Here is a 27,910-nt window from a genome sequence, read left to right as displayed (position 1 = left end):
TTGATCTGTTATTTTATTTCACATATTGAAATAGGAATAGAGTCAGTTAAGCTGTCAAATCATTCTGTATGTCAGAATTAAGCAGTCCAGTGTTTAACCAGGTAACAGATTTCTAGGAATGGGCAATACTGATTTATTCACATGAAGACAGAAAATGTCTATTTACATCTTGATACCATACATCTTGGTGCTGGTGGTCAAAAACTTCTTTCTGATCCTGCAGAATACAAATTCATACCTTCAAATATGGATATACTACCCTTAACTTTTCCAAACATCACACATGTATTACAATTTCTTTCTCACTCCTTTCCAGTAGCAAACATGCCTTCAGATACTAATTACTTGGAATTTATACTCTCTTCTGCTAGTTCTCAAGTCCATCCTTCACTTAAAATAAGACTATATTTAAAAAAAAACAAAAAAACAAAAAAACAGAAGTTTGTTCATAGTAAGAACAACTTCCACACCTTTAAAAAAATGAATCAAATTAAGCAAGAAAACACTCTCTGCAGAACCTCAATAGCACAGGGAAGCCCTGTGGCTTTGCAAAGATGGCTCCTGTGGATTGGTCTTTTAACAAATTGTCATGTGGTCATTTGATGCTTGTATTCAAATTAAGTGTTCCTATATAGCTACAGAAATGCTAATTTGACATGGCTATGATGCATTTAGAAAATCAGAGGTAGCAAGATGTTATGCTATTATTATATCTGATTTTTGTAAGTTGTTTATACTCTGTTGTTGAAAATCAGCACTTTAGACTTCCTACATGTACTAGAAAAAGATATTATGGATCGGTAACTTTTTATTTTGAAGTATTGAACCTATGCCTAGTGCTGTTTGTTTTTACAAGAGTTATTCTCAGTTCATTCATGTAAAAATTCCCATTTGCATTCTAAATTATCTTCTACTGTTAGTAACAAATCTATTTATAAAGATTTCATAAGGAGATCTCTAAGTAGGTCTGGAAGGCTAGCCTAGTTAATCATAACATTGACTTGAATAAATATACATTTTAATTTATGGTATTTTTATATTGCTATAAATCTTCCTACAGATAGCTTCATAACATTTTAAGAAAACCTTTTAATTTTAGGGAAGAAAATAGTTTCAAAGTGTAATCATTAAATGAAAGGAGCATATCATTTTTTCCTTATTTAAAACAAAGAAAATTAAGATTGTGGTCTGTGATTTTCTACATGTAAGTATTAGGGATCAATATCGAAGGATCAAGTATGAGTCAAATTCTAGTGAGTTTGATCTAAGATCCATCACCAGTACAGTCTGAGTGAATAGCTCACTTCAGTTTTTTTCTGTGTTCATCTCTGCAATTTAATTTATTTATTCCTTTCTCCATCCTTTTTTCAGTGAATGTTAATCTCTGACATTACTCAGCAAACAATGTTCTTCATCTGGCCACTCTAACTCACTAGTACAGGACCTGTCACATCAGGAAAAAACAAAAAAACTCTCTCAATAACACTAGGCAGACACAGCTGATAAAGAGCAATGGCATACCCTGGCACATCAGACCTCAGCCACCCATGTGATGGGCAGAGCAGTTCCCAGGATTTGCCAGTGAGGAGAAAGGTCACCAATAGCACCATTTGGTGATCTTGGTGACTTGCCACCCGCACGATGAGGCACAGCCAGGCAGACCATGCATCAAGAAATGGTCTGGAGGCACGCAAATCAGGCAGCACACCTGATTCACCATCAGTTTTCAGGAGCCTGTAGAAGACAGCTAAACAGGTCTGTAGGCTGAACTTCCATCAGGCAGAACTACAACTAGAACTTCACTATGAAACAGAACTGTGGAAACTGATCTGCCATTTCTTTTCAGCAACATATATATATGTATATGTATATGTATATTTAATCTGTGCATTTTTTTACTTCTTGATAGGATATTTCTGATTATGACGAACAACAAGTTTTGCTATGCAAAGAAAGCTTCTGCTTGTCTGCCTTTGGAACATACAGTGAAAGTAACTTCCAAGTTGAAATCAGACTCTTAAAATATTAAAACAGCAAAGTCCAGGAAAAGTCTGAGAGTACAACTATCCAAATCTTATTAAGCAAATGGTTTGTTTCATAGGAGTTAAACTATTTCCTAGCTTTTAAATTATTCTGTGTCAAACTGCATCTTTTATCAGGACTTCCTACATCATGGGGTGATATTACAAGAAAAATGCAGAGGTAATACTCCAACGTGGCTGGTATGAGTGAAGCTACAAGGAAAGGGAAAATAAAGAATTAGACAGACCGCAATGCCTAAAGGCCTTATGCATTGTTTGTTGTCAAACACTAATAGTCTAGTTTGATGTTTCTCAGAGTGATGTAAAACACGTGGTAACCTTTGCCCATTCCTTACTCTGGAATTCCCATGTACCAAATGCCACTGAGGCAGAGCAGCTTCCCTGGGATGGCTGCCAGCACTCTGAGTACAGCTTGCTGAAAATAAACCTGGTGCCAAGAAGATGCAAAGGGTAATTGCTTAAAGGGAAAGATGCCATCAGAGGATTAAGCATGAAATGACTACAGCAGAGAGAGAGGAATATACAGAACAGAGAACAGAATATATGTCTTTAAAGTAAGAAACAAATGACAATTTCAGAATAACTACTACAGTTCCTAGGGCTTATTTCATTACTTACAATAATTTCAGGTGCCTGTAGGCAAGTTTATTTCAAATTTGTACTGATTTCTTCAGAATGATAGGAATCTGGAATTTAGACGAAGGCATATCCTGATTTGCTGATGTGCTAGTGACAAGAAGATGTCTGCCAAATTCATAATTCTACCAAATTCATTTATTTATGCACAAATACTTGTTTGGAGATATGGCAAAGGCTTTTTAATCTCAGAAAGTGTTAGATATTTGGCTCTTCTAAGTAAAAAACAATGGAGATTAGCTGCCAGCATATTAACATAGAGCTTACTTAAATCATGTAAATCAGCAAGGCCTGGTTGATAAAACAGGAGACAGGATTTTTCTTATTATTAGACTCAGATATAAGCTGAATCCTAAAATTGGAAACAATATTAATTTCTTTATGTAACATAGCCCTCTTCCATACATGGAAGATTACCATGAAGCCAAGCAGTCTTCTCCTTTCATGTATAAAAAGAGAAGTTTATTTATGTCAACCAAGTTTTCTGTATCATGCAGTTTTTTTGGGATATCCTGACAGCTTAAGTATCCAGTCACAGACATGACCTTTCACCTTATGAGTTTATGTTAGATCCTAATTTCTTGTTCATATCTGTATTTAATAACAATTAATAGGTGAAATCTTTCATACTGATATAAAATATAGAAGGATCTAGAAACACTTCAAATCCATAGATAAAGTTTGCCAATTTTCCAAAGCAACACTTGCCTAAATATCCTACAGACATTCTAAAAATTATTTAGTAATTGAGAAGTCAATTGTTGGTACTGTGCAGTAGTATTGTCAAGACCTGCAGAGACATTGGCACTTCCTGAGTATTTAATCACTCCTAGATGCAAAGCTATTCACCTAATTAAATACATTGTTAAAGATCTAAAACATTCAAAGTATTTAAAACCACAGTTCTCCATATGAAAAAAAAAAAACAGAATGAACATATTCATGCTCTTGTGAAACACATTATTTGCAGGTAATGTCACAATGACTTTTATTTCATGCATCAAATAAAATTGCCACAACAAATTCTCAAAGACTGTGTGAACAGTCCAGATAATTGCATGCAATGGGATGTCACAGGGTGAACCACTGAGGTAAAAAAACATTCTGGAGTAAAAAAAATAGTGATTTTCATTGTTGCTTTTCCCTAAAGGGCAAATCTTTACATTTCCAACAGTCTTCTTAGGTTTTGTTCTATTTTGTCCCTCATCCTCAAGGGTGAGTACTCTCCAGTACTCTATAAACTAGGACTGTGGTATCTGTTACATTTCATTTGTAGTCTCAATTACTCTCTTTTAAACATGTGATAATTTCTTTGAAAAATTGGGAGAAATATTTCTTGCACTTGGAAGTGGAAGTGTTTGAGGAATATGATAATCCTCAGTTTCTTAGCAGCTCATTTTGAAATTTCACAGAGATGTCTCCTATAAAATTTTTATCTTGATGCTGGAGACAGCCTTTATGTCACCACAGACATGCAGCCCACCACGGTAAAGAAATCTGTGTAAAGCTGGACCCAAGCCCCTGAGAACCCTGATGTTTAACAGAGCAAGGTTTTTTATTAACAACTTGTGTAAAAATACTGGGGGGTCAAAAGATCAATACTTGATGGAAACAAGGAGAAACAGTGCTGATATAGACTTAACATCAGCAATTTTAGCATCAGTATCAGACACAGAAAGGTGCATTATTACAGATGTTTAAGATAGCAAGATACAGTGCAATTCCTCCCCCCCCAGCCCCCATCATTCTCTGCATCTACCCGTTCCCATTTCTTCCTCCTCTACTCTTTCACTCCCTATCTGCCCCCACCCTGCTTGCACAGTGGGAAGTAGAGCCAGGGCATTTGGGTTAGAGATGACAAATTCTCTGTGGGAGATTCTGCTCACAGCCTGAGCTGTGCCCAGTGATGCTGAGGAAAGCTGCACTCTTAGCAGAGCTATGGGATCACTCGATTTGGCATCCTCTGCTGTGGGGGTGCCTATAAGAAACAAAGCTCCAGAGTATGTGAGGTTTCCACTTGCCTGCTGGAACAAGTGTGTGCTCTGGGTTCAGAGGGAGATGGGTACAGTTTGTACTCAGGGTGCATATGGTAGGTGAACTAAACACCTCATTTTTATTTTTTTAAATAGTAAAAATCAAATAGACACATTAATTCATTCTACCCTCAGTTCAAGGATTCCCAATCCCTACTACATAGAGCAATTTGCCATAACAAATTATTTATTTTATGAAATGGCAAATTTCCATAGTAGAAAACTGTGTCAACATAAACTGCTTAAACAAATGTTTGATTGTTCTGCAGTCAAATAACTAGATTCACAAAGAATAGAAAGTGTAAGTATTGTATTTAAAAACTAAATGATCTCTTAGTTAATAAAAAAATAAATTTCTGAGTTTGAAAATATGGAATGACAAAAGCTTGAACCTCCAACTTTTAAAAGATTTATGCACAGAGAGGGAAGCCATTTCCAGAAAGCAGCCTTTAATACATCTGCATTTCTACCTGTGGGGAATACGTGTGTTTTTTACTTAAATGACTGTTACTGATCTGATTTACATTTTACGTACAGTATTTTCATACTGCAACACACTTTGCAATGTAGAGTAAGAGCCTTAAATAATCTCTTAGCTCAATACAATTTTTCCTAGGCTAGCATTTCATTTGGTATGAGTTTGAACATGATATCATGTTCCTATTTGGGATACAGAGTCTCTGAGACCATATCTGCTTGCCTTTCTCTCTTTCACTCTCTTATCAGTCACAATCAGAAATGCTTCTGATGTCTTCTGATAGATGAGGCTATACCTTCTTCTGAAGCCTGCCTGCAGCACAGTGCATCGACTGCCTGTAACTCTGCTCACAGATCAGAAGGACAGTGTACTTGCAATGGTTCACAATGAGAGGAAAAATAGATTATTTTTCCTTTGATATTTCAATTTTTAAAAATCAGTTAGATAAAAGGTTCTTTATCCCTAAATGTAGTAAGATAATTTTTAGAAGTAATAAGCAGCTGCTGTGAATGTAATACAAAATACGGACGGAAGGGTCACACTTTCCAAAATGAGCTCCCCAAAACATTTTAAAGAAGAGGGTAAGTTTGAAAATTCTGAATCTTGCCCTTAAAAGAATCTTCATTTAAAGTAAAAGTGTTGAGGTGACCAAGTCAAGCTAAAACTCTTTCTATGCCTCTATTTGGAAAACTAATAATGGTAAAGCCTCTCTTAAAAAAACCAGTTTTTGCTTTATTCATCAGTGTGTTCAGAAACATCCTCTGTCTATATGAGGGTTTTCATTAACACAGCTTTTTATACTAGACTCTGAGAAGAGTGATTGCCATTGCATGAAACGTGAAAAATGCCTTATAATTTCTTATACCATATATGGTAATGTCACAACTTATGCTGACAAAATTTCATATATGCCTGGGCTAAAACTAAGGCCATTTCCTTTACACAGCTGGCTTTCCAATGCACACCAGAACATACTGCCCAGAGAGATTGTGGAGTCTCCCACACCAGAGATATTCCAGAACTGTCTGGATGCAATCCTGTGCCATGCACTATAGGATGATCCTGCTGGAGCCAGGAGACTGGACCAGATGACCCTTTGGGGTCCCTTCCAACCTGACCCATTCTGTGACTCCATGAGCTCCTCTTCCAGCTGCAAAGAACTGCAGGAGCTGCCTGAAGTTCAGGGGCAAGATGCAGAGACACATTAATTAGTAAACAACCTGTGTGCTCAGTAAGTACTTGCCTCTGAAAAGCAGTGAGGGCCAATTTAAGGGACCAAAATTATAGCACCACTGGTGACTTAGTAGAAATGTCTGGTGGTGGGCTGACTCTTCATAAAAGCTTTTCTGTTCTGCTTGTCACTGAAATCTAGAGTATCCTGTATCTCAGAAACACCCTATCGTTCTCTACATTGCACTTTATCTGTTGCCAGCGCAGACAAATATGTAATGTGTCAAATATCAGGGTAAAATCTCATGTCCCAAGAAGAACCACAAGAGCAATTCTATTGACAGCATTATTCATATTTGATGTTTTAATGTAAATTAGCTAAACCAATTTTTTTTCTCTCTGCTGCACTCAAGTGGCACTTCTCTACAGAACTCAGTAGTATCACAATTTGGATCCCAGTTTGCTACAGAGACTGACTTCCTATTCCTAACTTTATAAATTAATTAATGTCTTGCATATTTGCAATATGGACAAGAACTCCCTGGTTCAAAGGCAATAGATTTGCTTGTGTTGAACTTAATAAAGTGTAAAACAGTATAGGTAATGAAGAAGTTCTTAACATCAGATTGTGACTAATTTTCTGTCTGCTACTAGGAGAAAGAGCATTATTTTCCATGCCAGAACCTATAAATCGGTGTGGTGAAAATATAATTTTAAGACAAGTATTCTCAGGAGAAAATAAGGGTTGCAGATTCACAAAGGAAAAGTGCCCTTTTAATATAGTATTTCAGAAAATGTCTCTAGAAATTAAGGAATTAGCTCAGAGGCTTGTGAAATTCTCCTGAAGTCTGAGCTGAAGTTCAACTGTCGAAGTATTGTCAACAGATGACAATTAAAGTGTGGCTAGAAAGCACTGCTTTCTCCTAATTATTTTCTACATCATAAACATCAAGACCTTTTCAGACATTTTAGAAATTGGTTTGCTTATTGGTAAACTAATTTTCATCAGCTATCATAAAAAGGTGCAATGCCAAGCACAAATTGGCATTGAATGATTTTAGCCTTCTTTTTTTTTTGTGAAATGTGAAAGAGTTTTCACTAATAATTAGAAAATAACAGTCAGCTCCAGCTTATTCACATTAGTAGTAAACATGATTAAAATTTTGAAAAATTATTATCCAAGTGATGCTCTGAAACCATGAATATCCATTTAAAATTTCTAAGGTAGTGAGACCAAGCTGTAGTGACATATTAGGTGGTCCAGATAACTGTGATGTTGCCCCAGAAGAAGCTTTCTGATCAGCTGACATATCAAAACATTATAATCCTCTGTTTATCATATTATGGTTTTTGAAACAATGAAATAATGAAACAATGTTTGCTATGGTGTCTAAGCAAAATAAAAAGAAAAAAAAAAAAGCAGAATCCCACACTCCTTTGCTCTGGTAGAGAAGCCCTGAAGGGCTTCATTTGGGGAGGGATGAGAATAATAATATACCTGTAGTGCATATGAAAACCTCTTTTTAAAGCAAATGTAAAGCAGGTTTAAAAGAAAAGAGCACTCTACATGCATATCTTCATGCAGAAATTATCTATTTAGCATTATAGGGATCCTATAAATAAAGTGTGGATTGATGATTTTTCCCCCACTTATTTTGAATATAAGAAGCAGAAGTATAACTAAGTCTATTGGTAGGAGAGTGAGAAGAGGATTGCTGAAACATTTGGAAATTAAAGGTTTCAGTGATCTCTAGGCTTTCAATTCAGGTGCTATGAAATAAAAACTAAGCAGACACTTCAAAATGGTCAGTGGATGGTCACCAGAACTTCTCAGAATCTTCAGAGTTGGAAGAGACCTTGTCAATCATGTAGTCCAACCATCTATCACTCACCTCTGCCCACAAGCAGGCACCTAAATCAAACAATGTCCCTGTACCCCTCAGTCCTCACAAGCAAGATAGTCTTCAGAAGTGGTGAGATGTTTTTTCCCCCTCTGTACATCTGAGCTTTCTTTGTAAAAATAACTGTTCATTGGTACAAAAGTTGTTCAGAAGGAGGTGCTCATTCGAAGAAAACATCCATCAGAAACGTTTCTTGGGTTCAGGACAAAACTCCTGGAGCTGCAGATAAATGTCTGCCTGAAACCACCTTAATGTTCTCCTTCAGCAGTGTAGAAGCTCAGGTTCCACACTGGGGCTAAAGCTGGGGCAGTGGACTGTGGGTTGCCTCTACAAGGCCCCATGAAGACCCAGCTTAACCCTTAGGAGACACTGCAGTGGTAATCCACCTCAGGAAAGCTTGACAGAAGTAGAGAAGGAACTTGAATCTTTTCTTCCACACCTTCTTGAAAGCACTAACAACAGGCTGCTGGCTACTTCTGTCTGTCTGAAGTAGAAAGGGAAAACATTTCCCAGGCAACCTCTAACAAACAGTAATTTTTCAGATCCATTTCATTTATAGACTAAAGTGAATTTTAGCTTTTTAGAAAGCCTGACCATTTCCATCAGCTTTGATAATGATATATAGGATGAACTTCATTCAATGTTCTCATGTTGCACTGATGTTTGTTACCATACTATTACAGTGGTTATACTTTGGTAGTGGATAGGATTGCTATAGTTATAGTTTCATGGTTCAAAGAGACAGGATGTTACAATCCTACTGCATGAAAATTTTCTTGTGATACAGCACAGTGCATATTGGTTCCTAAACAAAATTACTGTTTTCCTGTTATTCCTCAGCTTTTAAAAATATTACTTACATAGCCATGTCCTTAAAACAGATCATGGTCTGTTCTGAAAATGAGCAACATCAGCCCCTTCTGTATTACAAATATATAAAGTTTTGCAGATGCCACAACATAAGCTAAAAATTAAATGTAGGGATCTGATTTCAAATAAAATCTGGTAAACATTTATTTTCTGTGAGAAAGGGAAGGAGAGAAGCGTAAGGTTAGAGTGTCGTGGCAGGAAAAGAATGCATCACAGCTTCTGTGGAACCAGAAAAGCAGCCCTGTGGTACCACAGTGCTGAGGAAGTTGTGGAAAATTGGTATGATACAGGTATGATGCAAGGTTAACAAGCCTAAAATTTGATCTAACCATTGAAGAGAAGGAATGCATTTTAGTCCTGAAAGTTCAGTGTGTCTGATCTTTCACAGGTATAAATTGATGGAGTCCTATTAAACTTGGTGGAATCATGACATTTTGCACGCACTCCACAGTACTCCAGTTCGAGTCTTGTTTTTATCTTTTAGTTGTTCTGCTTTTCAAAGCAGTCCTAGTAAAACAAACCAGCTTGTGCTGGAGGAATTTGCTTGGTGAAGAAATACATTCCAGTTGTATCTTTCTAGCTGATACTTAGAGTTTGCTCAAGAAAATTATTTTTTTAATGAGAGAATTTTATTTAGTATTGTAAGAGCGTTTTCAAACATTTTTTAATAAGTATTCTCAGATCTGCTGAAGCAGAAAGCAACTTTCTCTCCTCCCAAGCCCTGAACATGCAAAGCGCCTCTCTTTCCTTCACTGATCTGTGCAAGTTCTTTATTAATAAGGAGTAATTATTATTTTCCTGGCTGTTCTGCTGTCTTCTAAGGACCATATTGATTAAATGGAGATACACTGCCTAATTACATTTATGATGGCCATTCTGATACTACTTGAACATTGTTATTAATAGATACTCAGATGTTATGGCAGTGTGCAAAACAAAAATGACTCTGCATACATCAAACAGAGCCAAGTCATACTTCAACATTTGAAACAGAAAGGGCCCTAGAAAACAGCCTGTTTCAACATGGTTTTCAGTTAACACAAAGCCAGAAGTGTTCCTTCTCCATAAAGGTGTCATGCATCCGTTTTCATCTCTCTGGGTGTCCATTTGAGGACTTTTCCTCCATCCCAGCAGCCTGGTATGCACCAAACCCTCATTCTGTCTAACCTTTTCAGAGGTTCAAAGCCAAGTGATAAGTTAAGGAAAAGGCAAAACTAAATATCAGGTGTTGCCCATCTTTAGTGTACTTCAGCGTGCAGCTGCATACATGTTTCTCTACAGAAATATGAAGCAGATTATGTCTTCTGGGGCTGTACAAGCAGAGGTCCCAGTTCTCACTCTCTACCCGAATCACTGTACATAAAGGGGAAAAATAGCTGCACCCTTTGGATGACAGCTGAATTTTTGAGAAATTACTGAGGCGTTTCATGTCAATACATGTTTGTTTGCACAGCAACCTCCTGGGGATTCACACCTCTTTTACCAAGGGATGAATCCTTGCACACTTGATGTTAACTCTGCCACCTTGTATTAAGACAAGCCCCAGAACCCAGCCAGTCTTTACATGCCCTGTAGGAAGTGCCTAAAGTTGTGTAGGGGAAAAGAAACGGAATAAGAACATGAGCATACGTATCCTTTCTTTCAGAAGTAGTAAAGGGCAATTGCCAATGGGAGCAGAATTGATCACACAGTAGATCAATACCATCCTCTGGGAGCTCTCTAGTTAAGTTGATGTTTCTTAACTTGATTTATACAGATGTATATTTCTCTAAGCCATTCCTGAGTTGCTGCTTATTCAGTCAAAACATGCCTACCTCCTGCTTTATTCTTTGAAAGGTAATGACCATCCTTTTCAAAACACCTTGCCTACATACAGAGCGGTTAGTATCATAGACTCTGCTGTGAACAGCCATGCAGAAAATTGTATACAGGTCCTGACAGCAGTTGCCCCGTAAGTGTGTTTTTATGCCACCGCAACAATTAGCTAAACTTCATTTGACAAGAGATTCTCTGCTCTTCTTTTCAAAACCATACACTGCCAGCATTAACACAGACCGTAGTGAGATATTAGTTGGTGAGTTTTCTCATACCAGAAATTTTTGTGCGTAACTAGTACAGACCTACCAGCCACAGAAAAAAATGCCTCTGCAACTGTTTCTTTCAAAATACTTGTTTCTACTTTTTAAAAAATAACCTACTCGAAGGGAAGTAAATCTTGCTGCTTGTGTCTGAAGACAATTCTTCTTTAGCTAAAATGTAACAAATTTGTCTCTATGTGACTGGAAGAATCCTAACTGTTCATGCCCACCTATTAAGAGGAAGAGGTCATCAGCTATGTTTATCCATCCAGGCAACTCGGGTGTCTTATTTGGCTGGACAGCAAGCTGGCAGAAGAATATCATATGCCACCACAAGACTGTGTGACTTAAATAAGTAGCTGAACTGAGTTCTTATCCATCCTCACTCATAGCTCCTAATGGTGGGGGAAAGAACAGAATAAAAAAATGAAACTCAATAGAACCATTTCATTAGTTTAGTTTCTCTCATTTGACAGTGTTTACATACTTAAATAACAGCCCTAGACTTTTCACTTTTCAAAGAACAAAACAAGGGCCAAATGCATATTAAAATTACTGCATCAATGGACTGATGATATCACACCATTCAATGTGTGCAAAAGAAATACTTAATTCACTGAACTGCTGGTTTTCGAGTATTCTCTCTGTCACAAACTTTTCACTCACAGTTTTGTTGCTGAAGCCTGGCCTCTGGAAATACACTGTTCTATCTGATCTGGCTCTGATTTGTTAATTTTCTACTTTAAAACTGGAGGCTTTAAAACAGATAGCCATCACTACCCCAGACCTGAGCACTGTGAACCCTTGCCATACATCTTCTGAATCCCACACTCTCTTACACGATAACAGAAATGACAGGGTTCAGAGCTTAAAATACTGTTTTCTAATGCATTTTTTTTGGAATGGCACTGTAGTAAGAATAATAGCAAAAATTAAATTTAAGAGTTCTCCACAGTTTCTAGGATGATACAGAAGAATTCTTTTTGCAGAAAAATCCTTGCAGAAGTTGTCTTTGCATTTTCAAATTCTATGAATTATTTAAACAAATTGTCTTAAATACAACAAACGCATTCTATCTCTCTAGTACTTATACAAGGCTAATAACTTCAGATCTGAAAAGCTGCTACTACTGTCAGAAGGCATGTTATTCCACTCATTTAGTGTCAAGCACAAACGGTTACTAGCAATCCTTATCTGATTGCATATGTGGTACCTGGCACAGTGAACCATCTTTTCAGAATTCATCTTTAGGTGCCAAAATTGATGCACCATGTGGTGGCCAGAGAAAGAAAAAACATCAGAACTTCTGAACTACTTTTGTAAACTTAGGCTTTATCTGTCCCAGTGTGATCAGGGTATAAACTCTAAATAACATCAATTCTACACCCTGAAGCTTGTGGCTGAAAAGTGCAAATTTCACACTAGAGGTAAAGCTAGTGTTTCATTGGAAGTGTAAGAACTGATGTCCCTGCAAGGATAAGCCAGCTTGCTGGTGGAGGAACAAGAAAGATGAATTTCATACTTCCGACATCTTCTACCCAATATGGATCTGAGAGGAGGAATACTGAACCATCATTTGATTACAAAAGACTTAATTTTGTTCTGGCAGCTAGTAGGACTGCAGCTGTCCCTTTCACTTTCACCCTGTGACAAGCACATGGAATGCTGTAATAATTTCAAGCATGAAAATGAAGTAACAATGTGATGATGAACAACACTGAGTAGTTAAGAATTCCTATTTACATGGGATATCTTCCTGGCTGCACCAAAGGACTTGTTTTTCTGTTAGCCCAGAAACCAGAACCAATCTCATCAAGAGCATATATCTACCTTGATTTGAGGAGAGATTAAGTCTCAAATATTTCTTATGATTAAATAGAGATGTGTCAGATTTTACTCTATTGACAGTAATGGCTTAGTTAATAGCTGGCATTTTTACTTCATACAGCTCCTATAAAGGAAACTACCAGTACAAGAGCAGTTTTTTGCCTGAGATTGAAAAATTACAAGAAAACCATATATGTATCATAGAATACCAATTTTCAGACCGTTTCTCATTAAAATGTGCTTTAGCTACTGCTAGAAGAACCACATGATGAGTGAAAAGGAATTACATATGATCAAATATCTCAAACATACCTCCTACTTGCAATGAAGACACTGGAAAACCAGTCTGCTACCATGACTTACCTAGAAATCTGGTAAGGACAAGCAGAGGGCTCATTTTCAGAAGGTAAAAGGACATAAACAGGGAGAAAAGGGAGCTGCTGTTATAATGATATATTTATATACTATTTTACACAATGAAACATTTTACAATTTTAAAAAGTGGTCTGTAGTATGTTGGATTAGGCTCAGCAGACTGTGCCTTGGTCTGAGGGAATCACTGGAACTTCATTGGTGATAACTTCTGCCCACCCTATGGAAATTAACTCAGAAGAAGCAGCCATTCGTAGCCCATGAAACTTCTGCAATACACAATTTTTTGGAGACAATATGAGTGCAAATGTTACTAAGTGTTTTGTCCACTGCAGAGAGGGCAACCTTAAATTGTATTTTTTCTAGATGCTGAATTAAGATTGTTCAGAGGAAACACTGCAAATAAACTTTTCTTACTAAACCAGCAAAACTCATTTCCACATCTGAAGTCCACTTACCATATTTTCTATTAGTACCACCACTAGTAGTTGCTATGGAACATGGATGCACCAACATGCAGGTACAGAGCTTAAAACCAAAGCTTCTCTAAAAAGTGTTTATCAAAAGAATTGAATATTTCTCAGAAATTATTATAAACAAATAGCTTACAGGTTGTCTTTTGGAAACTTGAATATATTCATGTAGTTACAGGATTTTTCCTTACAGAACAGGTTATAGTTTCTATAGGCTGAGACGCACTCTTAGTTAAATTTACAAATCAATCATCTAACCAACACTCTGCTAGCCTTTCTGAACTTGAGCCTAGAGAAGTATTACTTCAGTTTTTTAAACAGTTGGCAGTTCACATAGTAAGAATTTTTGGAGGGCTGAGTTAGAGAGAATGACACACAGATTACAGAATTACAGTTCATCCAACTAAGACTGACTTTGGGTTGTTGGATATGAGAAAATATCTTCCTGCATCTTCAAAGAGATGGGGCACTACAGACCTTATCTGTGGCAAACCTCTTTGTTTCTGCAGTCATCAGTGAAGATACAGCAAAGGAAATGGAGGAGCTGCAGTTATGCATTTGCAATACACAAAGTCCTTGTTTCCCCACTAGGCACTGCAGAATAGCAATTGTCCATTCACAGCACATAGCACATCCTCTGCACTTCAGAGCTAATATTTTGCAGTCCTTAAGCTAGCATGTTTCAGCCTAGTGTAGTTAATGTTTTTAACCCTATGGGGTACACTGCAGGAGATAGGTGTGCTCATGTTCTGTTTCTTGTTAGAGGAATTGGTTTTATTAGGTATAATTTTTAAAGTTAAACTGAAATATTTTCAAATTGAAGAGGATTTATATCTACAGCAACATTTCAAACAGAGCTATGAAAAATCTCTTTTCACAAATCAGAAAAATATGAAGACTGCTGGTCATTGAGCATATCTGTATATTAATCCAATTAACAACAGAAATCTCCTGTCTTGGCTGGAGTTATTTTTAAGACCGCTTGTACACACACACACACACACACACACACACAGAGGCTCTGACAAGTGAGTCTTACTTTTATAATTTAGAATCACACTCTTGGAAACAATGTTAGTTTGATGGTAGCAGTTGCTTTCATTAACTGCAGTACGCACTGCCCGCTGTGATGCTGCAATACTCATTCAAGGCAGATCGCTGGCTCAAATATGAATTGAAGCTATATGCTATCAAATAGATGCCAGGTTACATCACTTCAACTCCCGAGCAAATTTCCACTTTTCTCTGCTTAGGTAGCAAAAGCTGTGTGAAAACTGGTGTTGATATAAGACAAACAGCTCTCTCCCCTCCCAGTGGGGATCTGTTTCTTAGTCAAAGCTCAGGCTCCTTCTTAATTTTGAACTTCTGAACCCAAACCAAGTAAAGTAATCTAAGCATGTATTAAAAAAAAAAAAAAAACAAAAAAAAAACCACAAAAAAACCAAACCAAACCAAACCAAACCAAAACAAAACAAAACAAAAAAAAAAAGCAGTACATGTACTCCTAAAAATGAAGCCGATATTCTTTTCTGCTTGACCTGTTTATTTCTAACTCTTTCTCCCTCTGCTCTGACTCTCAGAAAAACTCACAGCCCCCTCAGGATAGAAACAAGTTTCTGTTTTCTTCTTCCTTCATCTAAGCCAGACAAGTCTCAGGTCTCCTCTCCTGCCACAGAGCAAGAGGAAAACACATAGAAAAATCAACCACACTTTCTCCAGCAGAATCAGAAAGGATTATTACAAGAGATTCTTTTTGTAATCTTCTGTAACCATCAAATGGTTAAATCAACATAAGTTAAAATTTTCATCTAGTTTGAATAAAGAGAAAAAGGTAGGAAATTCAAAAAACGGTTGCTGTAGTAACAATCACCAGTAAAAATCTTTTCCCCTAAATAATAGCATTATCTCCCTCTCCCTCTCCCAATTTTATTTCCCCTTCAAAAAATAATCATGCTGCCTCTTTTAGATTTGCTGTACATACCTCAACCATTAAACAAGACATTTAACCATAGTGGCAGTTCTGTGACCTTTGAATGCCGTGAAATCTCTAAGCGGTGCAGCTTGTTCATGAAGACTTGTACTGCAGAATCCAGTAACTGCATCCAGGATTGGGAATAGAAAGAAGTAACAACAGCAAACAAAAATAATAATATTAAAAAAAAAAAAAAGTAATTTTTTTTAAAAGAAGGGGAAAAGAAAAGAAAAAGAAAGAAAAATGAAAGAAAACCTCCCCAAGTCCCCCAACCCAGCCAATAAAACCACCTTAAGAAGCAAAAAGGCTCGGGAAGAGAGCGCACTTGAGTGCCAGGGTGAGGGCTGGGGTAGCGCTGAGGCTGCTGCAGTCTGGCTGCCCGTGTCAGCCAGCGCAGGCCGGGCGGGCTGGGAGGTGCTGTCAGTGCCGGGCGCGGAGCGTAGACCAATCCCAGCCGTGCTGCCAGCGCCGCCGAGAAGCCTTTTCTGTTTATGTTTCCTCATTTCGGGAGTGACGTCAAAGGGTTTAGTTTTTCCTCTGCATGTGCTATTAATTTTAAACGACTACTATGGGAGGAATGTGGCAGTGATTGAGGCAGGCTACCCTAAGCGAAAGAATCATGATTTATCTGTCCTGGATTCAGCTCAGAAAGATTTTCTATCCAGAGGTACTAGAAAGATCCAAAACATCCTCACGACATAGGGAAAGGCTATAAATATGCTTACATATAGTGAAGTATTCTTAAATATACACAAGATGTTTTCCAGGGTGAGTTGGGTAATCTCTATGGGTTGCGGTGCAAAATCAGACCTGATTCTGCCCTTGCCCTACAGTAAATCAGGAACTGCTTGTCTAAGTTCAGCAGTGTCACACCAGTGTAAACCTGGCTAAAGAGATAAGACTGAGACTACTGTACACATCCTTTTATCAGTCAGCAGGAGCTACACTGCAGATTAGCAAACTGCTTTCCTACCCCATCCAAGTCACAGATACAGTCACCCTTGAGGGGCTGATCTGGGCAAACAACTGCTCCTTCCACCAGCAGATCACAGTCCAGCTGTGCTTGCCTGTGAGCTCTGCTGTGGGCCACCATACACATCCACACACAAAGTCCACATCAAAGGGCAAGAGGAAGGTAGACCTTGGCTTTCAGCATAACCACACATTGGCAGTAGAGAAACCACATTGCTGAAGCTTCAAGAAAAAAATAACATTCATCAAGGTCAATTAGAATGGGCAAAAAAAGACCAAAACAGCACAAGATAATTGATAGGAGGTAAGATGACAACATTAAGTGTTTTGTTATTTGCAACATTCTAATTGTATCAATTTGTTCTTCTAGGGAATCCTCTCAAAGATCTCAGTCTATGAGGCACAATTAATTTCTAAAAAGCCTTAACAGTCTTGCATTTAATTTTAAAACACAGAGAAGTGCTTTTAAAAATGGGTAGGCAGAAAGCTCCTGAGAAATAAATTTCTCTGTGTTTCACAGAACATGTACAAATACAGTAGAAGTCATAGGAACTTCCCCATGACCACCAATTGATTCTACCAAAATGCAGCTGCAGAGTGCCAAAATATTTAATGATTTTTGCTTACCGAAAAGTCTGTCTGTGCTATTGCTGCAAATACAATCACCTTCACAAACAAATGCTAAGGGTTATGGGGATGTAAATGCTAGAATAACATATTTAAAATTATTAAATAAGTTAGAGATTTACAAAATCAATTAGAGCACGTTAAGCTCACTGGCTGTACTTAGAGAACTGTATGAAACAATTTGAAATGTACAAAGAGAAATATTATTCGTAGTGCACAGAAAACCATCGTGTTCATCTTCACTCAACTGAAGAGTGCACTATGGGAATTGCACTTCAGGAACCAGTCCTGGGAATGTCAGCTGAAAATTGAATGGATTTCAGTGGGAGTGATCTGGAGTCTGTGAAGAAAGACTGAGATTTCCATTGTTTAGTCAAAGAACGAGAGTTGATAACTATTCTTAAGTATACAAAGGATATATTTCTCTGAAAGAAAATAAACATTACTAGATAGAGTTTATTCTTTGTCCTGGAGACATTATCTAGCCTTTAAACTTCTTCACCCTTTATGGCAACATAGCTTCATCTAAGCTGATGATAGGTCTCAGACTGTGTTTGGAAAGAAATCAGGGCAGTGTCCAAAATGTGTGAAGGTCTGTTCTAGAAACATGACATAGTAGGCAATCAAGGTCCACTGTTTCAAGATGACTTCTGGCTTTGTTTATTTAACTAGAATAGATCCAGACAATTTGCAAAGAAGGAGGGGTTAAATTTTTCTCCATATGAATTGTGGTTAGAACAACTAAACTGCAGCAGAGGAAAGTTGTTTGATTTAGGAAAAACTAAAAGTAGGAGAGTGAAGTACTGAAATAGATGGGCTGTGATAGTCTGCAGTGTCTTGTTACTGACAATTTTTATAAGTATGGTTAGTCAACTATTATTCATGAGCAGTTTTGATACAGGTGATCCTACTGTGGAGTATAGATGTAAGAGTAGGAGATTTTCAAATGTCTATCTCAGTTGATTATTTTCTTGGTTTTGCATTTTGGGATCAATCCCATTAACAACATTACATTGCATTTCATTAATTAGGGCCCAGGTACATTCCAGTTTTGCACAAAGTCTTAGAGGGCCCAGGTACATTCCAGTTTTGCACAAAGTCTTAGGTCTTGTCTCTCTCCTAAATAAATTAGAGGTTACTTCAGCCTCCTGCAGCTAAGTGGCCCTATGACAGTGAGTGGTCACTGTGGGTTTTGTGATGTAAAGGTTTCTTTGGTGAAAAGAGAGAGGTCTGGAAGCACTTCTGATTGCAGTTTCTACTAGGACAAAGAATCTTAATGTCTGCATGAGGAGATGCAAGTAAGGGTGGGAATGAGAAGGAATATCTTGGTTACCTTCGTATAGCCATGCGTTTCCACGATGGGGTGGGAAGGACTGATGACAAAAAACGGGCTTCACCTAGCAAAGAAAAATCTTTGGCATAGATTTGCTAATGTGATTTGATGTATGCTAAAATATCCTGTCAGGCTGGTGACATGCATGTCCAGATAAATGTGACCACACTGGCCTAAAAAAAAACCTGAAAAAAAGAAAACTGATTCTTTAAAAAAAGTCACTGAAAGAGGAAAAAAGAGAACAAAATAACTGATGCTCAGTTATCAGTTATAAATGATGCCAGACTGATATAAACTGTATCTAAATAAATACAATGGAGCCAGAAGACTTAAAGCAATATCAAAATTACAGCTTAATTAACATAACAGAAACTTGGTAGGGTAGAGTCATGTGAGTATGTGACTGGAATAGTAATACCAAAGAGCACAGCTTGTTCAGGAGCAAGAGGAGGAAACAGAGGAGGGAAAAAGGGAAAGGAGATTATGTCTCAAGTCTCACTGAGAAGTTCAGAATGCAGCTGGAAACATGCACTGAAAGTTTGAGCAATAGTACAAAGGACAAGAATATAGGCATTGTTGGGGAATCTGCTGCAGATCCAGGCAGATAAAGTAGATAACTGTTTTTGTTAGCAATTAGCATAGAACTTGGTCAAAATGGGAGATTTTAGTCATGCAGCTCTTGGAAAAAGAGCTGAACTTGCCTCAGACACCATGGTTCCTTCTCTCCGGAATAAGTAACACATAAAATAGACTTTTTTTTTTTTTTTTAATCAAAAGAGAATACAAATAATTTCTTATCTATGGCCCAGATACTTCATGTAAATAGCACTGGATGAGCTCAACAAGGAGGCTGATGGACACATCAGGAAGAGAATTTCAAATGCCCGTTAGCATGAGGCAGTGACCTAGAATATTGTGTGGACCTCTATTTTCAGCAGATGTGACCCTTGAATTAATAAAAAAATAACTGGATACATGAATATTATGAACTTATTTTGGGTCCAGTCATAGTCTGGTTTCTGTTTTGCAGCATTTAAATGACTTCCAAAGGGTGTCAGTTGGATTACTAATGAAGAGGACTACAGCACATCCAGCCCTCCGAGTGAGATCTCCTGGCCACAAAGCAGTGTGAAGTCCCCAAAGTCAGCCTAAGCTATCCCAGCAAAGGTGCAGTTCACACAGCTCACACAAATGCTCTATACAGGCACAAAGGACTTCATCACGTGGGACAAAGGAGCTGACACGCAGTTCCCAGGCATTGAGAAAACATTGCTGTCAATGGCTTATATTTGTTTTAGAGATCAGACCATATGCAAAACCATTTTGTTTTGTCAGACCCAATACAATAATATTTGACATTTGATTTCAAATCCAGGAAAACTGAGGACAGATGAAAATTTCAAATATTTTTCCTTACCTAAAAGAGAGCAAGCTTTTATTTTGGCCAATGTTAAGTACTTTTGTCTTCACTCTATCACTCATGGGTGGGTGGCAAAACTTCCCCCTAAAAAACAAACATGTTCAGAAAAAATTTGAAGTCGTAAAGAGCAGCAAGATCAGCAAATCCAAAACTTTATCTTTTTAATACCACTGTTACTGATAATTCTCCAAGTTCATCCAGCTCTAATCTGTGCAAGTAATTTTTTTGTGTATCTCCTTTTCAGTCAGTGGATTATTTTTATGAGGCTCTTGGTGTTTAAAACAGTTGAAAAAGAATAAATAAACCAGAAATAGTGTTTTTACATACCACAGAGGTAGTTGAAACAATAGAAAAACCAAACCAGAGGCAATTCTGCATCAAAGGGTTACAAGCAGTGTCAGAAAGGCTAGTATATCAATTGCTGTGACTAAAAATAAAAAAGTACTGCAAGAAAAAAAATCCTTTTTTGTTCAATTGAGTATCTTAAATTCTATGATCTATAAATAAGAAAAGAAAAGAAAAATAATCATAAGGTAGTTTCCAATTCAAAGCCTCATTTTAATATTTAAGAATTTGTACTATGTCAATATTTTAGACAGATAAACACACAGGTAGATGCTTTCTTAAAAAATACTGAGGAATATAATACACAATTCCTAGGTTTTCATTTCAACATATATGAACAAAAAAGAGCTTCATTCTTGCTTTTTCTATTTTGTTTTGGTTTTTTTTTCTGACACCTATAAAATTTTAGGTGCAGGAGACCTATTTTTACAACTTTCAATTAATTTTACTACTTAGGCATTTTACTAAATTTTCAGAATTTCAAGACCTTTTTCTTATTTCCATTGTGTTTTCTGTGAAATAGGCGTTACTTGAAATGAAGCTGAGGCAAATATCATTTAAAAAGGATTGTTTAGTCTATCAAAGACAAATTTAGCTTTCACAGGAAGCCAATAATGAATAGTTTTCTTATCCTATTGAACTGAAACATGGTATCCAGCAGGTATACAGTGTTCCAGCAGGTATAGGCCTTGAGGATGAAAAGCATATTGAGATATACAAGTGAAAATAATTTGATTTTGCCCATCAACTAATACTTGCACATGAATGATGCTTTGGCCAGTTTTATTTTGGCCAGTCCACCTATTTTTTTCCCCCCTTCACCTCCTCATTCCACAGTGTGCAACACCCCTGTGTTTTGAGATTCCCATACAGTCTGCAGGCATTAAATGAGATATCTTAAAACATTCTGTGTAGTCCACAAACTTGTACTTATTTCATGCTGTATTTTGTCTTTAATAGACAGAGCTGAGCCCAAATTAGTGTTCTGGTTTATGTCCTTATCAGAAAGAGGGAAAGAAGAATTAGTGTACAGTGCCCTGGCTGGTGCCCTCCCTAGCAAGGTAACTGCACAGATTGAGCAGTAACCGTAAGTCCCTGAAGCATTTAATAATTTTATTTCATTACATGACATTGGTCAATGATAAAACTAGTGATAAAACCAGTATAATCAGAAGGGAGAGAAAAACACTTCCAAGCCAAGCAAAAGGAACAAGTTCTCTTATAAACAAGAGTCAAATTCTCAGCAGACCTCAATGCTGATCTCCTCCAGACTGCAAGGTTTGAGTCTTAAATTTTTGCATCTTTTTTAATCTCTTATTAAAATATCCGCAGTGCTATGTTGTCTGAAATTCAAGCCAAAGTGTAACTGCCACAGAAGAAGGACATTTTTGGGGTCAAAACTTGATTTCCTTAGCATCTCATACAAAAATACCCCTAATTACCATCACATACATGTCAAACAGTCTACAAAGTTAAAGCATATGTAGCAGTGTACAATCAGTGACATTTATGCAGCAATAGAGCCATTGCTTTCAAAGAACAGTGAAGATTTGGAGTGTTTTTTTTTTTTCCATGCAGTTTGAGATTTTAAATAAATAATTAGAAACATTTTAAAAGAGGAAGTTAAAACTAGTATGAATTCCCTCAAATGCTAGATAAGGTAGGTAAGTCAGGAAAATAGTGGAAATCTATTGAAGATACATAATGGATAAAATCTTTGAAGTCAATAGGATTTCACCATTTATTTCAACAGATTACACCTGTTATACTTTATAATTATATACTTAGGAAGAATATATTCAGTGTTAGCAGTGCAGTGATACTTCAAGATGCTAATCTTCACATTTTCATGTATATTCAGAATCTGGATGAATGGGCTAAATAGTTAAGTAAGACATAAAGCATGTAAATGCTCAGCTCCTGTTGTGAAGGCAGACTCATTAAGGACAAATACAGGTTGCTTTGATGTCGTGCCAAACATCTGTAATTTTGTAAATTACAGAATACAGTAACATTTGGAGACAACTTGCCTTGGCAGAGACACTGACAAACAACAAACCATTGATTTTCTGTCAGCTGCTTCCTTCTTCCTTTTTAAGTTCTCTAATTCCAAACATCTCCAATCCACAGCTTCACAGACCTTAACCAAGACCATGGCTTTCCACTGGGTTTCTAGGCAATAGATGAACCTGGGTGATGGAAGTCATTATTCCCTACATTCCTCAGCCTATGTATCACTTGGAGGATGCCTCCTCTGCACTGATGTGCTTTCTGGAGTTGTTTCATGTACAATTCAGTTTCTCCTCTGTCAATCTGACTTTGCCTACTTCACCCATCAATATGTTGTGTTTGTTTAAAACTCAGGGTGTATAAAGACCTAGGTTACTGAAAATGCGTCAACCTAGGTTACTTGTTTCAATGTGTCCTTTGAAGGGACAGATTATTTTACCTAAATCTTAGATTTTAATTTTGTTTTATGCTATCCTATTATACATATACTCCAGACTTGCAAACAAATGTAAATGATGATTTGAAAAGATGACTCCTTTTCTATGAAATGCTGTAAATCTTAGGATCTTTCCAATTTTTTTTAATCTAGAAATGTTTTCAGTTGGTAGTTCTTGTAGGACACTGGAAAAGTAACCTGCAGTGACATTAAATGTAAGAAATTACAAATATACTTTTTTTGAGGACTCATTATGCATTCAGAAAAAACTTCTGAGGACAAAAATGTGGTTCCAGATGGGAAGAATAACAATTACAGCAGTAACACACAGATCTGACAATATGAATATTTGTTTACTTGCATCAGAGGTCTGAATATACACAGCACTAGTTACAAAGTTGTTCTGGCATTCGGCCACTTGACTACATTAAAGATAGGACATAGCTACCAAGGTCTTCTAGATCTTGGAGTCCAGGTTTCTCCTTTAGAGCAATTTAAGATTACTTTTTAATGGCATCAATTAATGGCCCCTGTTGCTGCATCTGACCCACCCTCCTCCTGCACACACACTTGTTTTATGAGTGAGACTCATTCCTTATAAACTCTCTAGATTTAGCCTGTAAACCAGGTACTTGCTGTCCCTACTTTGCACTCTTAAAATATGCAATCCCATTCCCAGATACTTGCAATGCCAAGGTACATAAAGTGTAAATGTCTTTCATGGTCCTTCTGTCTGAATGTCACTTTCAGAGTCACAAGTTTTGCTAACCGCATGGAAATATATTTTTACCATTATTACCCAGCAGTAACTATTAGGAATCAAGGTCAAGCCAAACTAGGACATCTAATCTATCTTCCAAAACACAATAAATATTAAAATAATAGCTAGGTAAAGACTACCAAAATTAATTTCTTTTCTATGAAGTTGTCAGGTATGGCAACATATTGAATTCTTTTACAGTTTAGTTCATACCTGAAACTCCAGGTTATTGTGTGGCAAAGAGATTGCACAGAATCAAAATACTAGGAATTGCAGCTGTAGTACTCAAAGAAGCCCAGCCACTCACACTGAAGTTCAATTGCCCTCTGTCTAAGATATTTTACTGTGATAACTAAGCTTACTGTGTACCGTGAGACAAACCAGTCTCTAATAAGGGTAAACATGACAAATGGAAACTACTAAAGAACAAAAATGATCAAAAAAGAGAGAAAATATTATCAACAGCAAGGTTCGTGAAAAGGAAAACATATTTTTACCTGGTCCTAAATCTTTCCAATGCGCTTAGCTTTTAATCCTAAAAGCAAAATGTCACACCCATCACACCCATGAGATACGTAAACAGCCTAAACATGACCAGATTAAGGACAAAAGCAAACATAGGCCTGCATTGACACAGAAGATGAGCTCAGTGATGTTCAGAGATTAACTCAGCTACACATTGAGGATAGGAGATATTTGACAGCCAATGCCTTGTTAAAACAGCAGCAGCCCTGCAGACCACTCTCACAAACTGAGATCTCAGATGTCTGATCAGGACTATGAAACACACATCACTCTAATCAGCCTGCTTGATCTCTTAACACAAACAATGATTTTTATTTCTGAAATCCCAATTTAGACTTCCCTGCCTACAAAAACTCCTCATTGAACTGCAGCTCTGTATTCTCACAGACACACAAACACATACAACCATTTCTTACTCTTCTACACAAAGTCATTATTTCCCATTATAAAGCTCAAATGATCTGTATAATATTTAAAAGAGAAGTCAATATTTTAAGTGTTGATGAAAGTACCTACTCCTTTTTACATTGGTTAGTCACCCTGTGGAAACATTGTTTTCTGAAAATCTCCTTTCTCAAGGAGACTTTTGTGAACTTTGTGACTTTCTTTCAGTCAGCTACACCATCCCATCCCTGGGATTTCAAGATCAGAGGACAGTAGGATAATTTCTTGCAAAGCTATTAAAGGTTTATAGAGAAGTTGTTCAAAATTAAACTTTCTTTAAAAAGATTGGAAATCTAATGAAGGAACAATTCTTTAACACAAGATACTGTTACACTTGTATGAGAATATCTTTCTCTGAATCTTCTGCTTTCACTGCTGTCTGGCTTAGACACATTTGTAATTGCCATATAAAGATGGATAGAGGCAACAAGCAATTATTATCTGAAGTAATAGAAATGGTACTGGATGAAACACTGACATTAGAGAAGACATATGAAGATTTGGTTGATGTAAAAAATGGGAATTTGGACTCAGGGACTTAAATTTTACTCACAGCATGAAGCAAGACCAGATAGGTTTTGTTTTTTATTTGTTGAGACTGTAAAATTATGAGGAAGATTTTCCACTGTGACAGAATGTGGAAGCACTAGAAATCTCCTGAGAAGGCATCTTCTGCCCAAACACGAAAAGCCCCAGAGACTTGCCTGGATGAACTTTGATACAGCACTATAAATAATGAGCATGTGTCTGGGAAACAACCCTGGATACTGAGGCTTTTTTTGCATGTCAGTCATCTCTACCCCACTAAAGAGATATAGGAGCAAAAGGGGTCATCCTAGATTTGTTACCATCCCTGTATCAGAACTTGTGCTCATATTGTTTTTGAACTTTTGAGTTCCACTGTGTACAGTGAAACTCTTGTATAGTTGCTGTGCAGGAGGTTAGAAGATTTTGTAGTAAATGGACAAAGGAGAGAAGAAACGAGAGCAAGCAGTAAGCAGAGAAAGCAAAATCTGGCTTGGGTTAGGTTCTGCCTAGGACTTGAATTTGTCCATTACATGACTACAGGAAGATCTCCCCATATGATTTTTCCCCTACTCCTGCTGGATATATCAAATCATAGCATGGCTTAGTTCTCTCTTTGGATGCTGTGTCCATGCATTGTAGAACAAATGGAGGGACATGTCCCAAACCTTAGGACCCTGCTGATTACATTTTTCTGCACCACTTTGCATTTCTACCTTCAGATACAGAGCTCTATAGGAAATTAATTTAGGTAGAAAGGAATTATAGGACAAAAAACAAAGTATCATGAGAAAAATGTGTGCAGTCAGGTCTCTCTGGTCTCTGTATAGATCTGAAAGTAAAGAGATCCTCCCCTATCTGAAATACAAACAGCTTCTGAAGGGCTCTGAAGAACCAAGGCAAGGCTTCCAAATCAGAAATTCGCCAAACATGACGTTTGCTGTCCCCCTCTCCAACAGAAACAATGTTTTCTGGTTCTCCCTGACTACAACTCTAGAGGAATTTGTAAGTTTCCAGATAAGTTTGGAAAGGAAATGCTGTGGTCTGTGCTAGGCTATGTGAATCCAGGGCAGATTCAGGCTGTCTGTTATGGCTTTGCCCATACTGTGTGCTGCTGCTGAATGAGCCAGCTTAGACATAAGCATCACAGAAATGCATCCAAGTAGACAAGATCTGTATGAAACCCTTGAAGTGGGACTTCACACCTTACTGTGGTAAGTCATAAAGCCACTTAGAACAGCACCACATAGCTACCTATAGAGTCCCTGGCTGCTTTTTCTGAATGATGGCACAAGCTGCAGCTCATCAGGAGCCATTGTGTCCCCCAGCTGGGTGGGGGGGGGGGAATTCCCCAGAATCCCACTCAGGAATTGGTGGCTCCTTGAAGTTCTCCAGACAATACATTCATATTGCTGTGAATCCACATTCACATTCACATTGCATTCCAAAAGGAACAGTTGGACCCAGCAGTAACTACACTCAGTAGTACTAGTAATAGCAAATGGCTGTAATTGAGATACAATTTTTTTATCTATAGTGTACTAAAACACTGGAAAATAATTTAAAATCAGAAGTATATCCCACTAACACCACCTACAACAGCATGAAACTGTTTTCTGTCTCAAAAAATGGGTCACATATTTTGCTTGTATTTGCTTAGCACCTATCACTATAAAATCCTGGTCCATGACTCACAAAGCACCAGTAACAAGCAGAAATATCTTCCTGCACTTCCCTGCTGCATTCTCTTATTGCAATGGGATCTGAGAGGACAGGGATTTCTTTGACCATTTTTAGTTAGAAAGCATTTAAAAGTGTGATAGGCATCCACATTCAACACTATTATTTTTTTTCTGTTGAATATTTTATTATCAATACCTATTAAATAAAGCAGAGGTGCTCATGAAAGTGTGCAAGGCACAGAAAAATTCCTTGCATGTCAGTTCAATGGAAGCATGAACTACTTTGATGGTAAGACACTCTTAACTTTGGCTGATACCCTTAGTTCAGCTGATACCCTTCCCTAAGGCCAACTGTAAATTTATTCAGGACTGGAGAAAGCTACTATTTATTCCATGCGTACAAGCCTTACAAGGGAAGGGAGGTAGTACTTAAGCTTTTGCTAATATAACATATGTTTTATAAATCTGAAACCCATTAAAGTGGGTATTGCTGTGGAAAAATAGAACAGGATGATGATAATTACTAAAAACACTCATTATAGTAATCAAGAGTAATAAAGGTCATGCAAATGAACAACATTCAGAGAACAGGATATGAGACACTGACTTCTCTGGATGGAGGGCAGGGAAAGAGATGGGAGAAAATGTTAAAGGGGAGTGCAAAGGAAGGAAATGTGAGACAGAGTGAAAAGACAGCAAGTCTGTGTCATTTACGTCACAACTGTCTTAAACAAGAGCAGCCAGGAAGATGCTTCAGAATTTTTCCATTTCAGTAGCACTGAAATTATTTATGTATGAAAATTGTAGAGAACCATAGTAATTTCATTTTAGAGTAAAGCACAGATGTTTGAATTCAAACACATAGAACTTGATCATGAGCAAGATGGCAAAAAAGGAAACTGATCGGAACATAATAAATTGAAGAGATCTGATCTTGTTACCACAAATTCCTCTGAATGGATATGAACATTATATCTCT

At 37.3% G+C, this 27,910-nt stretch overlaps 1 protein-coding gene across 3 annotated transcripts in view; it reads right to left on the bottom strand.

Moving 5' to 3' along the window:
- The window catches only part of PDE7B (phosphodiesterase 7B), a 168,893-nt gene extending 152,704 nt beyond the window's left edge, over nucleotides 1–16,189 (bottom strand). For 2 of the 3 annotated variants that reach the window (XM_053973205.1, XM_053973207.1), the window contains exons 1-2: nucleotides 16,143–16,189; nucleotides 15,862–15,976 (exon numbers count right to left, since the gene is read on the bottom strand). In XM_053973205.1, coding sequence (XP_053829180.1) covers nucleotides 15,862–15,882 — 21 coding nt within the window. In that variant the 5' untranslated portion in view covers nucleotides 15,883–15,976; nucleotides 16,143–16,189. Of the gene's footprint in view, nucleotides 1–15,861 lie in introns of all 3 variants that reach the window. The other variant, XM_053973206.1, reaches the window with a different exon arrangement.
- Nucleotides 16,190–27,910: the final 11,721 nt, after the last annotated feature.

Source organism: Vidua macroura, chromosome 3 (assembly GCF_024509145.1).
Source record: "Vidua macroura isolate BioBank_ID:100142 chromosome 3, ASM2450914v1, whole genome shotgun sequence".
NCBI classification, from domain to species: domain Eukaryota; kingdom Metazoa; phylum Chordata; class Aves; order Passeriformes; family Viduidae; genus Vidua; species Vidua macroura.
This window is presented reverse-complemented; position numbering and strand designations above follow the sequence as displayed.